Genomic DNA, 15366 nt, shown 5'->3' with positions numbered 1-15366 from the left:
ATATGCACTGACTGCAAACGACCTTCGTTGTCCCACGCACAGAAAACACGTCGAGAACACCGTATTTGCGGAAAACGTGCTTCAATATCCCAGCAACGGATTGTTTACCAAGTTTGTGTCTTCGCGGGATCGTGTTGACTGAGCTGTTGCCTAGGAATGGACTATTACTCACGGTATTACCATGTTTAGCTTTGTGAATAGGTCTTGTGTTTAATGAAGCTATGCAAGAACACTGGCTAGAATTAATTAGGTATAATATAATAGACTTTATAACACACCCTATTTATTTCTGTTTTCAGTATAAATATTGCCAGTAATTTAGTAATAATACAGTATTCAGCATCATTTTAACATGAAACATTATGAAGAGGCTGTCCTCGTACAAGGATTTGCTTTCCCATCCTTATATAGATGTATACATTAAAGTAGTTGTGTTTTTGTTGCAGTGAACAGAGTGAGGCATGTCCTCAGTACTGTATAACGCTGGGGGCAGGGCCTCAGTGGTGGTCCTGATGTCCCCCATGCCGCGTTTAGTGTGTCTCCAGTCTGCACAGAGGGCAGCGGCGTGGGGAAACCAAAGGAGCTCTCTGTGAGCCAACCGCAAAACTACAACAAAATTGTTACTGTACGTATGGTGTTTATATCTTTCATGCTTCTACATGCCGAGCCCTCATTCAGGATGCAATAAAAGTGGTTTAGACATTCACTGTAGTCATGCCCCAAATTCCACATCTGACACTTCTGTTTCCATCTTTAGAACATTACAGCAATGTACAAGTTCAAGGTTAATTGACCCTTTAGAAACAAACTCCGTGGCCTGTAGTCCGCAAGCGGACTATATCGACCGAGCGACCGCCGCTTGTCGGCGAAGTTAATGCCAACTTTAGCGGATAGAGGGTGTTGTATGGTCAGCACAACGGATCCCCACGGCCATTAACCTCGGTTTTCTAGACCGAAGCCGGTCTTTCCTTGAAATAGCTCCTCAGTTAACCTCATCAGGCTGAGTGGACCCCGTTCCAGACCCACTAATACTAAGAAAATCTGGTAGCCAGGAACTCTGACCACAGAGGCGTTCAATTAACCCTTTTAAAGTTAACATTAAGGTACGTTCATCACATTTCATTCAGCTGGGTCCATTGTCAGCACACAATGTTTCATTCAGCTGGGATGGGCCCAACATCAAGTCACCATGTTTCACTATCCTGATAATGGCTACCATTAATGCTGATGGTAGGGACAGAAGAGGAGCCGGGATAGTGTAGTTGGTATAGCAGCTGGCTACGGGCTGGACTACCGAGGAGTCTGAGTTCGAGTCCCGGTGGCAAGAATTTTCTCTTCTCCAAGTCGTGCAGACTAGCTCTGCAGTCAACCCAACCTCCTATTGGGGGGGGGGGTTCTTTTGAAGGGTACAGTGGCAGGGGCATGAAGCTGACCACTCACCTCCAGCCAGTGTCGAGGTCAAGAAAATTTGGATCTGTACATCCACTCCCCCATATGCCTTCATGGCCTTTACCTTTTAGGGACAGAAGTAGTCTCCAGATATAGGTTTTAAATTCACCTTTGATGTAACAGATCACTGTGCACAAATTTAAAAAAAGTAAAAGTTAATGCTTAACTAATTAAGCACTATGCCATGATGGTGTATGGGGAGTGGGTGTATAGATCCACAGCACAAATTTAATGTAGGTTAAATTGTATTTCTGGTGCCCAGATCTACTATCAGCAATACCAGTCAGAAATGTAATCTTGGGGCAGGAGCAACGCTAGTGTAAGGCCCTGAAATTTTTGGATGGTAACTCATAATTTTGGAAATGTGAACAAAATGAATACCAGTCAGAAATGTAATCTTGGGGCAGGAGCAACGCTAGTGTAAGGCCCTGAAATTTTTGGATGGTAACTCATAGTTTTGGAAATGTGAACAAAATGAAGTATTTAGAAGGGACTGTGTTTTATAAGTTTTCTGCATGAAGTGATACCAGTGAAACAGATGACTTGATTCCCATGACAGTGACTGCAAAGTCTTCTCAGCCATTATGTCATGTAGTATGGTAGATGTATTGGATAAACATATGTCAGACTACATGGCAAAGTAACCTTCAGTGAAACTTCTGAACGCTGTGCGTGATCACAGAGATTGGTTCAGTTTCAGTCACCTATTTTTCTCTCTCTCGGTACTGAAGTCATGGAAATGGGTGGAACAGGCCTTGCATGACACAGGCACACTTTCTTTTTAAGTACAACAGATTTGTATGATGCGGTAGTGTAGTTGGTTGAGACACTATGCTACAAGCTGGAAGGTCGCGGGTTCAAGTCCCAATGAGCTGTTTTTTATTTCAGTTCACCTAATCGTTCCATCTGCACTATGGCCCTGGGGTTGACTCAGCCTCTAACAGAAATGAGTACCAGTAATCTTCTGGGGGGGGGGTAAAGGGTTGCCGGCGTGTAAGGCTGACAACCTCACTGCCACCTGTGAGCCCGATTATCTAGATAATTTGGGAGCCTCAACGTCTCACAACTCTATGGGCCTCCATGGCCTGTAACAGGGATAGCTTTAGCTTAGCAAGCTAGAATTGTATGAGGCATCATTGCTAGTTAGTAGTAGAACAGGTGTGATGAAAGCTGTATCCATGTATATGAGGGCAGGTGATATTTTCGATATCGGTGAATTATCCACTGCATGCCTTAAGTTATGCTGGAAGGATCAACCTATGTTATAGAGAAGTGGTTGTCAGCCTTTGTGAGACCATGGCCTGGTAAATTCTTTTTTCATAAGATGAGGGCCTGGTACCAGACCGTGGCCCATCGGTGGAGAAACACTACTACAAAGGAACAGAACATTAGAAGGTCCAAACCATGATGACAATGACGATGACTGCAGCGATGACAATAATGTTGTTGTTGTGATGATGAGAAGGAGTAAGTTAGACTGTGAGATTATCAAGCACTGTGTCTGTACTTACAGGAGAAGGAGTTATTGGAAGCAGCTGGGCAGCAGCCATCTCTACGTTTGACATTTCTGCTTCGACTGACCGAGAACACTGAGGTGTCTTGGGAGACTGTATTATGGCAGCACCGACTGTACATCCAGGTGCCATCATGTCTTCTGCCTGAGGGCTCCAAGGAAGGGTGAGTTTGGATCTGAAATTAAGCTAGAAGAGAAATTAAAGTAGACTGTTTGATAATGAATGTCAGTGCTCTGTGTGTGTGTGTGTGCGTGCGCGCGCGCGTGTGCGTGTGCGTGTGTGTGTGTGTGAGAGAGAGAGAGAGAAATACTGATTCCCAAAATATTGTTTCTTTAGTACTGGAAGTTATTGAACATGGTTTGCTCATGCAACAAACCGTTAATTATTCAGTGCTTAGTGAGTGTGTAATGGCATTACTTGCATTTAATTGACCTTTTGTGTGCTGTAATGCTCAGAAATGCTATAAGTAATCTTCCTTGATAATGCCCCTTTTTCAACCAGTAACCTAGATTTTATACCCATTGTCAGGTACTGTAAATACATTTGTTGACACTATTGTGCCCTTTTGTGTGCGTTTAAACTGTTCATTACCATGAAACTGAATTGAGTACATGTTGGACTTGGCTAGAAAAATCAAAGAAATTTAGCTCTTGAAAGATATACAGGTCGATACTCTTCTCTGTTAAGGTGGGAACAGGTTCTTTGTTCTGTTAAGTAATTTCTCTTTTTGCCCCCTTTTTTTTTCAGTTTACTTTTATATATATACCCCCCTGATCTACTCATAACATTGATAAGGCTCCAGTTGGAGTAAGAACTCACACATTTAACACGCACCTAAATAAACGTTGTAGATACTTTGGCGACTGTCACAATTCTGTATGAAACACTAAAGAGAGGGTATTTTTAAATTGGGGGAATTTGACATGGCATTAATACTGCAATATTCTGAGATATGATGTCACATAGTCTGGTAGATGGTGACCACTGTTTTGGACAAACCTGCTGCCACTGTTAGGGTAAGAAGAGTTTCTATCCCGAAGATAGAGGCAGATTCGTCTGAAACAGTGGTCACCATCTACCAGACTGCACAGCTTAACACCACAGAAAACCACAGTGTGAAAATACACCATCATGAGGACCTCAGATCTTGCATGAACATTAGCATAATTGGTATGGAAAAGTGGAAATTGACTCTTTATTGAAGGGAGATATTATGTGGGGAAAACAAGACTGAACCAAACTAAGTACAGAGTGACCCAAAAGCCTGTTAACTGGTTAGTAAAATGTATGCTAAAGTATGTTGGGAATTTCTTCATTACTTGCTGAATTTACAAAAATTCTTTCAAATTAAATCCTCCAAGGAGTGGGAATAGCTCAGTCTGTATAGGGACAGACTACGGGCTGGATGGCTAGAGTTTGATTCCCAGTAGGGATAAGATTTTTATCTGCTCCACAGCCTCCTATCAAATGGGTATCAGGGATGAAGTGACCAGGTTGTGAAGCCGAGGTCACGAATTGTGGCGCAATACCTCCACTCCCTCATTTGTCTTCATGGCATAGTGCTTAATTAATTAAGCACAGAGACAGCTTTACCTTGATGAGATCCTCCGGGTTTAGTGCACAACTCACAATGCTGTGATACAGTTCTGCAAACTGACTGGCAGGTGTAAATATACCATCCTGTTATTACAAAGGTTAACTGACTTTTGAGCCACTCTGTATACTGCTATCCATGAATTTGAGATGTGTGTATATACAAGAGTGATTAATATGGATGGAACTGTTTGTTGGCAGGTTTTTGTCCTTGTTGGAATATGCAGAGGAAGTGCTCAGGTGCACCCATATCATAGTGTGCTTCAAAAAAGATCGCAATGACAGAGGTACGTTTTATTTTACATCATAAATGGAGTATTACAGTAGGAATATAAATTTTTGTAGTTTTCATGTCTCTCTTGTCTATTTTATAAAAGTGAACAACACAACAAGGTATTGATGGCATCTCTAATACCCTATATTAACTTTTTAATGTTATCATATTGTAACATGTTTTGTCTCTACAGACGCCGTTTGGATTGTTAATTGGTTTATTTAACAACCTACAAATTGTAACTACAATTAATTGTAAAACAGTTGTGGGTTTACACAATTTATAAACCCTACACAATAATCTGTTCACTCTATCTTCACTAGTCTTCACCTATTCACAGTACAATACGGGAGCTATACCAGTGTCACTGTATCACACACTCCCGATAGCTTCTCATGTGTTGGGTATATTGCATGCGACAAGTAACTTCACGCTTTGTCTGGCATAGCGAATTTATTGAACACTCGCTGTCACACTTATACAGTTCACAGTTTTACAACTGCTGCCATCGGCAGGATCACAAATACTTCTCCTGTAGTTAGTGCAATGCACTAGATACAACTCGACTCATCGACTGCTAGATTGCAACTGACTGGTTAATTGTTACTCACTAGTAACTCGCTCAGTCCTCACTACTGAATAGTGTTCACTGCTCCCTATTTAGCCTCGGCACGGACAACACAGAAAACAGTTATGTGATAGGTACCACTGTTGCTTAATGTCGTGTTTATCGATTGCCTAGCAATGCTCTCGAGAGTTGTTTACTGCTGTGTAGTAACCGTGGTATCCCTTGTTACATCACTGTGGGAAGTGATATTACGTCACTGCGGCAATGGCCGCCTGATACAGCCACTCCCCTGCCACGCCATCGTGGGGGAGGGGGTGTTTATGGAGCACAGCGCACTGATGGAAGGAGTGGGGGGGGTGACGTCACTTGCGAGACCGCAGAGCCCATGCGACCCTCAGTTCCCGCTGCACCATCCATGTCACAATAGTATTCCATTTTAAACAAGTCATTAGCACACATAATCATGTTAAGCAAGTATTGATTTAATATTTTGTAAGTTAATTGAGTTATAATTATTGGAATATAGATAACATTGAAAGCTGCAGTATCCGACACTGGATGATATGGAAGACTCTGATAGCCGGAAAGTGACTAAAAGAAGAATATGATGATTACAAGAGGTTCTGGAAAGAACTAATTGGTTGCTTTCCTTTTGATATGACACGGATCGCATAGAAACCCAAAAAGTTAGGGGGACACAGTAAGGTGATGTTGTATGCATCCTCTTAATTTTTCAAAATAAGGAATGTAGGCTAAAGAGTGAGAAATAGAAAGTGTAGGAGGGAACACATGACAGTGTATCAAATGAAAAAGTGCTTAAGTCTGTACATCAGGTTAGTTAGTTAGTTAGTTAGTTAGTTAGTTAGTTAGTTAGTTAGTTATTGGAGAGGGTGGGTTTCCCCATGCACTTAGACCTGTCTTGGTCCATTGTGCTTCCCTCTATGATATTCTACCAGTCTCTATATCCTACCGGTACTGGTGCTTACCATCAGTCCCGCGCAGCCAGCGAGACCGGCTCTACTAGCTGAGTGGTATCTATAATGCTTCCCCCATCTACCAGAGGTATTAGAGACTGCTGTTGGGCGGGAAACGTCCGTAATTTGGCTCAGTGACCTCCTTTGGATATATGAGGTTCTTTTACGTGCCGTAAAGCTACGACACGGGACCCACGGCTTAAAGTCCCTCCCGGAGGACTTGTTCCCTGAATTTTTCTGCCCTTAAAAATTTGACGACCTCCGCCGGGTATTTGAACCCACATACTATGAGTCATGAGGTGGGAACGTTACCTCTAGACTACGGAGGCTGCTCTGTACATCAGGTTACTAGGCACACTAAGATATATATTAGGTATGACAATATCTGGGAAGTGTTGGGTCCCAGAAGTGCCTGATATGACAGCTTTCACTGTATGATGAAACCAAATAGCCATGTTCAGCGTGTTACAATTTCCGTTTTTAGTGGACACCTGTTAACTCGTACATATCATTACACTTAATTTTCCCATTAATTTTTTTAAGGATACTGGAGCATTGAAGGTTTGCCTTGTCCTCTACAGATTTCATATATATAGTGTGCCAGTTTTGCTCTCTCTCTCTCTCTCTATATATATATATATATCTTCAGATATATTGTTTCATAGTTTGGTGTGTAAAAATTCAGACATTCTCATTTTAATTGCTGTATTGCCCTTGTGAAAATGTACCTCACTCCTCCACATGGTTGGTGACTCCCACGAGAGTGACAGGTCTTAAAGGATTCTCTGTAAGACAAAGAAAAAAGTGGAGCTGTTGCAAATTTGTTATGCTTACTCCTCGTCAGTACTTCATTTCTGTAATCATCAATGGAAGTGGCAGTACAAACTGAAAAAGACAAGGAAGCGCATGCAGAAAATGCTCTTGTTACGGTCATACCACTCACTTAGCAAAATGTCATGCAATATGTAGGTCAGTTATTACATTTAACATTTCTGTTTAACAAACACATTTTGTGCTTATTTTAGTCTGCCAATAGAGTTAAGGTTTTCAGTGTATCTTAACAAAATACAAATTCTTAACATTAGCTAGCTGTCATATGATTCAGTGTGAATTTGTTCTTGTTGGTATTACATTTGCATTTTTAAACAAACTTGTCGACCAACATGGTTTTCAAGACTTGTTCTAGCACAAGAGAATGTAAAAATAATGTTATGAAAAAGTTAAATACATGGTGCAATCCAAAAGGTCCCGAAATTTGAATTTTGCGCGCGAATGGTTATGAGTACCTCAAAATACCGCTAGGGGTCTCCCCACACACCTTTCTTGAATCAGTGTGGCAAGCGGTGTTGAGTTGAGTGATTGGGTTTATTGCTGGTGAACGTATTTCCATTGTTGTGTTTCCGTGAGTTTGTGGTTTTGCGATGGCTGATCAGAGAGAGCAGTGTGTCTGTATAAAGTTTTGTTTTAAACTTGGGAAAATTGCTGCAGAAACGCACCAAGTGTTGAAAAAAGCTTTTGGTGACAACAGTTTACACCAGACACAAACTTACAACTGTTATAATGGTTTCAAAAAAATGGTCGAACATTGACTGATGATGATGACCGTTCGGGACGGCCATCAAAGGGCAAAACACCAGAAAATGTCACGAAAGTTAGGGATCTGATTCTGCAAGATCGTAGACTGACCATCCAAGACCTCTGTAACACCTTGGGATTAAGTTATGGTAGATGTCAACGAATTTTGTCAGAGGAACTGAACATGAGGAGGACTGCGGCAAAATTTGTGCCACGACTGCTGCAAAATGAACAGAAGCAGCATCACCAGGAAGCCTGCAGGGAACTTCAGCAACAGCTTCAAGAGGATCCAAACTTTCTTTCGAAGGTTGTCACTGGTGGCGAAAGTTGGGTTTATGGCTACGACCCTGAAAGTAAGCAGCAATTGTCGCAATGGAAGGGCCCTTCTTCACCTCGGCCAAATAAAAGCTCGTCAAATCAAGAGCAACATTAAGTCCACATTGATCTGTTTTTTGATATTGACGGGATTGTTCATAAGGAGTTCGTCCCTTCTGGAGAGACAGTCAATAAAGAGTTCTGTCGCGATGTTCTAAGGCGTTTGAGGGAGAACATGAGGAGAAAACTTCCAGAGAAGTGGTGCACGAAGGACTGGGTACTCCACCATGACAATGCACAACTGCACATGGCTTACACTGTGCAGGAATTTTTGGCTAAAAACAAGATGGCAGTTGTTCCCAACCCACCGTACTCGCCAGCCTTAGCTCCATGCGACTTCTTTCTCTTCCCCAAGATGAAAATCAAGTTGAAGGGGCGAAGATTTTATACAGTTGAGGAAATTCTGGCGGAAACGCAGACGGTACTAAACACCCTAACAAAGAAAGACTTCCAGGATGCATTTGGAAAGTGGGAGAGACGCTGGGATCGGTGTATGCGCTCCCAAGGGGACTACTTTGAAGGTGATGGTGCAGACTAAGATCCAGGTAAGACGTAATCGTTTTTATTAATATATTTCGGGAACTTTCAGATTGCACCATGTAGTTCTGTCCAGTGTTACTGGTTAAGATTTTTTTTTTAAATCAGTTATTCATGCCCTTTATGTTTTGGTCTTCAGAGGGACACCTTTACATCAGTACAGTTAGAAGCCACTATTATGGTACATGTTCTAAAAGTTAAAATATATACATACAATATAAATAATATGCAGTTGGGTGCAAAATCCAAAGTTTTTACAACTACAGTGGCTATTCCAATACATTAAAATAACTAGTTAGTGTGACGGACCAGAATGAAACAAATCAAATTAAAAATAATGTATTTATCGTAACCATTCTGTAGCACATATGTAATTTTTTTTAATGCTAGTGGGGTGGGACTAAGTCCCTTGTACTGCGGCCACTTCTGGCCTATTGTACCAGCCCCAGATGTTAGTGATTGTGGAGCATTCGGTGGAATGAAGATTGGCAGGGGAAACCGAAGTACTCAGAGAAAACCTGCCCCAGCGCCACTTTGTCCACCACAAATCCCACTTGACTAGACCTGGGATTGAACCTGGACTGCTGCAGTGGGAACCCAGCGACTAACCGCTTGAGCTATTGCAAGGGCAGACAAGTTAGAAATCGTTTGAGGTGACACAAATTGCTGAGAAATTGAACATTAATGGCAGTAAAGTAATTTGTCCATTTTTGGTTGTAGTCTATATTCAGTTTCAACTGTGACTTCAAATGAAACACCAATTGTGAATTTTTGTAAAGATGTGAGTGGTATCCTGTACTCAGTCACTCTCGGAACTGAGCCCTTGTTGAGAAGCCACCAATTGTGGAGCTACTCTAGAAATTCCCAGCATTTTATGGATCCTGAAGGTTCGTTACCATGTTTNTAATATATTTCGGGAACTTTCAGATTGCACCATGTAGTTCTGTCCAGTGTTACTGGTTAAGATTTTTTTTTTAAATCAGTTATTCATGCCCTTTATGTTTTGGTCTTCAGAGGGACACCTTTACATCAGTACAGTTAGAAGCCACTATTATGGTACATGTTCTAAAAGTTAAAATATATACATACAATATAAATAATATGCAGTTGGGTGCAAAATCCAAAGTTTTTACAACTACAGTGGCTATTCCAATACATTAAAATAACTAGTTAGTGTGACGGACCAGAATGAAACAAATCAAATTAAAAATAATGTATTTATCGTAACCATTCTGTAGCACATATGTAATTTTTTTTAATGCTAGTGGGGTGGGACTAAGTCCCTTGTACTGCGGCCACTTCTGGCCTATTGTACCAGCCCCAGATGTTAGTGATTGTGGAGCATTCGGTGGAATGAAGATTGGCAGGGGAAACCGAAGTACTCAGAGAAAACCTGCCCCAGCGCCACTTTGTCCACCACAAATCCCACTTGACTAGACCTGGGATTGAACCTGGACTGCTGCAGTGGGAACCCAGCGACTAACCGCTTGAGCTATTGCGACTAACCGCTTGAGCTATTGCAAGGGCAGACAAGTTAGAAATCGTTTGAGGTGACACAAATTGCTGAGAAATTGAACATTAATGGCAGTAAAGTAATTTGTCCATTTTTGGTTGTAGTCTATATTCAGTTTCAACTGTGACTTCAAATGAAACACCAATTGTGAATTTTTGTAAAGATGTGAGTGGTATCCTGTACTCAGTCACTCTCGGAACTGAGCCCTTGTTGAGAAGCCACCAATTGTGGAGCTACTCTAGAAATTCCCAGCATTTTATGGATCCTGAAGGTTCGTTACCATGTTTACAAGAGCCCTCCACTGGTGCCTATCCTGAGCCAGATCAATCCAGTCGATACCATCCTACCCCATCCCATATCTCCAAGAACCATTTTAATATTGTCCCCCTAATTAAAGTCCTACATTTAATTCGAAGTGTAGGATTAATAAGGGTTAATCCAAAGGGGAAGCACAATAGATCATTGAAGGTTGCGGTGGGAGGGCTGGATTTTATGGCCCAACCCTTACACACATACATATTTGGCAGCAGTGTTATAAGATGGTCTTCTAGCAACCCCTTCATGCAGATACCTATATAGTGCTTCAGGTAGGCAACAAGCACTTCCTCCCAAATCCTTTCCAGTTAGTTATCTGTCTCCTATCCTACCATCTGATGTTGCATAGTCTGGGTACTGAAAGTGTCAGAATAACCCTCAAACAGTAGTCGTTTAGTGACACGTTTATATGGACCCATAATACTAAGTATTGAAATATTTTTTGCAGCACTGCTGGTGCGGACATTCATGTTCTTGGGCTTTGCAACATTGCCACCAGGCCACCAGCTGATCCCAAGTAACACAGATGCTTGCAACCTGTACATGGTGTATTCCATTGAGTAGCCAAGCATCAGTCTCGACAGACGAACCTTCTCAGATGTCGTGCCAAATGATGGATTGATCCTTCTCTTGCCACTTTTAACCAGGAACAGAGTTTTATGTGCAAATATTGACTTCAAAGAATTTGTTGTGTGTTTCATCACCAAACAGTGAAATTGTTAGTTCTCAACTCAGTATGAATTTATGCTACTGTAGTATTGCCTCATTATATTTCATATAAGCATTGTTTGTGTAATGGGTGAGGTTTAGATCTTATAAATAAGAGTTTTGCTCATACTTTAGTAGGAGATGTTTGATCTTTGCACATCCTTTTGATTTCTGGTCATCAGGTAAGTATGTTGGTTTTAAAAATTGTAGTTGTATTGATAAGCCTACACAATATTTATACATGTTCTTGTAAAGGATGTTGACACAGATTCAGCGAACGCTGTCGCGTTTTAATATGTATGATTCATGCAAGATGATAATGTAAATTTTATGGTAGGGATTACACCTTTTCCTATCTGTTTTATTCTCTATACATGAAAATAGGTTCCTCCCTTTTAAAAGATATTGTTCGGTAATTAATATGTTCATTGTTCCAAATAAAATACTAGTGATGTGGTACTGAGAGATTGTGTCCACTTTTTGTTTATTAGTACTTAAAGAGTATGCATGTGGCTGTAATATTAGGAAGACAGACTTGCTGAAGTGGGCAGTATGGTGTGTGGTAAAGGTCAACACAATAACCTAGGTGCATAAGCCTATATTTATTTAAATATACTGAAATGTTCTCATGTAAGGGTTTACATTTTCTGCATGTTAAAGTTTTTTCATCCTTTTTAAATATTATCTATGTATTCATTATAATCATGCATAGGATAAGTTCTTGATTGTCATTTTGTGTTAAGAACTATGTTATCTTGTATTTCCCTTAAGTTCTCCCATCACAGCAAGTGTTAAAAGTGGCAAGATGAACTGTTTCCATTAAGTAGAGTAACTGTGCATCTAATTGCAATTTCTCCTAAATGGTAAAGTGGTTTAAACATGTTTTCCCATGTCTGATAAAAAGGTTTGCAAATAACTCTAAAATACAACTTTGTGGCACAATAAGGATTTCATATGTACTGTTATGCTGGAAGCAGGAATATAATTCGTACTGTTTACAGTGATTGATGACTTACAGGAATGGAAGTGATAGTATTGGAAATTAGATTTAATAATTTAGGGGTTTTTTTTTAAATTGGAAATTTTGTATGTAACAGATATATTTAGTCCTTATATGGTTGATTTTTAGATAATTTGCCAACCTCTGCCTTTAAATGCTGATTGATTACACACTTAAAAACAAAAAACTCATTCATGAAAATGAATGTTTAAAAAAATGTTTAAAATGTTTACAAATGAAAAAAATTAGTGATAGTAACTGTATTCCTAAACTTGTTCAGTGGTAATAACTTAGTTACAAAGGCTCCATTCCAGTTTTTTTAAGTGAGTGCATTCTATTCCAGTCTTGAATTATATAAGAGGAAAAAGTGAGTCAAAATGGCTAGTTGAATGAATTGTCAGTGGTTGAAATAGTTTATCTTCGAAGAGCAAAGCAATATCAGAGTCATGCATTACAGAAACACCCAATAAGATGTTTATTTTTGTGAAGAAAAAAAATGCAACATACACAAGAGGACCATACGCTTTGAAAAGCAATACAGAAATTTGAGAAAGGCACCACTTCGGTACAATAGGATTTTAAACAAATTTGAACAATCACCTTGTGCATATTCATTTAAAACATGTAAAATGCAGTACATGAAATATAAAGAATGGAAATTGATGTGTTTTTTGTTTGTTTTTTTTTTTTCCACAAAATAACCAGACTTTGTGCATCCAAAAATAAATAAATAAAGCACCTACAATAACAATTGTAGATTGTGGGGTTCTGGTTTAAGACAAAAAGAATTACTAATGTTTTGGAGGAACCTGTTGCCTCCATCTTGAGGACACACAAAGATGGATGCAGTCTTTGTTTCTGTGTGGTGTCATAACCCAGAAGGTCACAAACAAAAAAACATTGTTGATGCGTTTGTAGTACCCATATTCTGGTCCACAGTGTCCTAAACCCATTGAGCCATTTGTTTTAAGGGACATCTGTTGCTCCAGGTGGACAAATCAGAGGCAATGTTGATGGCTGTAATCAATAAAAACAACAAAAAAAAAACTCCATGGCCTGTAGTCTGCAAGTGAACTATACTGATCGAGTGACTGCCACATGTTGGCAAAGTTAGTGCGAACTTTTGTGGATAGAGGGGGTCACGTGATCAGCGCAACGAATTCCCATGGCTGTTAATCTCTGTTTTCTAGACCACAGCCGCTGTTTCCTTGAAATAGCTCCTCAATTATCCTCATTAAGCTGAGTGGACCCCATTCCAAACCCACTACTACTCAGAAAATCTGGTAGCGCTGGGAATTGTACCCGGCACCTCTGGATCTGTAGCCAGGAACTCAGACCACTAGACTACAGAGGCAAAAAATTGTAATTTAAGGGGCTGGCCAAGGAAATCATAATTGCAAGGTATTAGTGAAAGACATATTTTTTTGTTTCATGCATACCATGAAATGTTGAAGTCTGAAAGGAATAGTAGTACTTGTTCGGCTTTTCAAAGATTGCTGATTGAGACTGAAGGCTGTGCTGTCAGTGTCCAATTTAGGGTCTGCAGAGTGAAGTGAATGTGTCTTGTGGGCTAGTTATACCTGTATAGCCTCCAAACATCCCTTTTCTAATGTTGGTAAACAGAAATTGGGCCAGTTTTGTAAAACCTAAGCATGAGTGGGAAAACACTGCATTCAGCATTGATCAGCAAGAAATATCCTTTATTGTCTGCATACACTCATGCATCACATGATCTGTGGCATGGATGCAATAAATGAAACACGGTGCCATACAAAACGTACGTAGACCTCACATTACATTACAGATCTTTGCTAAGGAATTTGTTCATGGATTTGATGGTTGATACTTGACTAGTGGAAGCTTTTTTATACAACATTTAATGATAGCCTGTTACAGAATGCAAGAAAATTTAGTTTGAAGTTAAGAGTGCAAGCCATGTTTTCATATCAGGGACCATATAAGTTTATGTTTTTAATATTTTAAAAGGAAAATGTCAACGTTTTTATGTGTGTGAAATTGGAAAACTTTTCACGAATCCTTGGGTCAGGTGTGCGAACTAGGGTTTGATCAAACACAATTTTGGAAAAATTTCATGACTTCAAAGGGCTTGGGGTGAGTGATGTGCCACTTTTTCTAGCAGTTGAGTTAACATCAACCTTCATGATTGACAGCAGGTCTGGGGGCCATAAAAGTTGTTTTATTGGTGGTTTTGGCATTGTTAGTGCACTGCAGTGCATCAAGAGGCAGTAATGTTGTTATATATATTAGTTGCAGTACTGTTTCTTGCACTGTGCATGCTGTATTACCTGTTTCTGATATGGAGCCAGGATAGCGCAGTCAGTGTAGTGATGGGCTGTGAGCAGGATGGTTCAGGAGTCTTGAGTTCCAAGTCCCAGTAGGGATAAGATTTTTCTATTTTCTGCATCGTCGACACCGGTTCTATAGCTAGTACATACCAGGGGTGCTTTCATGGGTATATAGTGACAGGGATAGGAAGTTTGCCACCCTCTCCCACATGCTTAGGTTAAGAATACATGGATCTATACATCCACTCCCCCATACATCTTCATGGCATAGTGCTTAATTAGTTAAGCACAGGGACTTTTTTTTAACAGGAAGACATCCAGGAATATACACAGAGATGCTGGGTTTTCGGACTTTGTCCATCGTCTGGATTCTAAATAACTAAGTTTTTATTTAGAATCTGGATGATGGACAAAGTCTGAAAACCCAGTATCTCTGTGTGTTATACACCATCGTCAGAACCCTATAGTATCTACTTAATCCAGGAATATAAATTCACATAGCCTGTAACATTGACCCTACAGAAGAAAACAAGAAAGACTTGAAAGGATTCTCACGATGGTGTATACTGTACTTCTTTTGGCTTATTTTGGACTTCACCCATCATCTGGTATATAAAAGACAAAAAAAAAACACGACGTTTCGGAGACGGGATCTGTCTCCGTCT

General features: G+C 40.2%; 1 protein-coding gene across 1 annotated transcript; it reads left to right on the top strand.

Annotated features, from left to right (window-relative positions):
- Positions 1–481: 481 nt before the first annotated feature.
- On the top strand, positions 482–13062 carry LOC111871503 (ornithine decarboxylase antizyme 1; the record flags this gene model as incomplete). The annotated part of the gene is made up of 4 exons (XM_033754282.1): positions 482–625; positions 2963–3126; positions 4758–4843; positions 11136–13062. Coding segments are annotated over 4 exons (510 nt in total), but the record flags the coding sequence as incomplete, so codon positions are not given.
- Between the last annotated feature and the right edge of the window lie 2304 nt (positions 13063–15366).

The sequence above is a fragment of the Cryptotermes secundus genome, unplaced genomic scaffold, assembly GCF_002891405.2.
Source record: "Cryptotermes secundus unplaced genomic scaffold, Csec_1.0 scaffold585, whole genome shotgun sequence".
NCBI classification, from domain to species: Eukaryota; Metazoa; Arthropoda; class Insecta; order Blattodea; family Kalotermitidae; genus Cryptotermes; species Cryptotermes secundus.
This window is presented reverse-complemented; position numbering and strand designations above follow the sequence as displayed.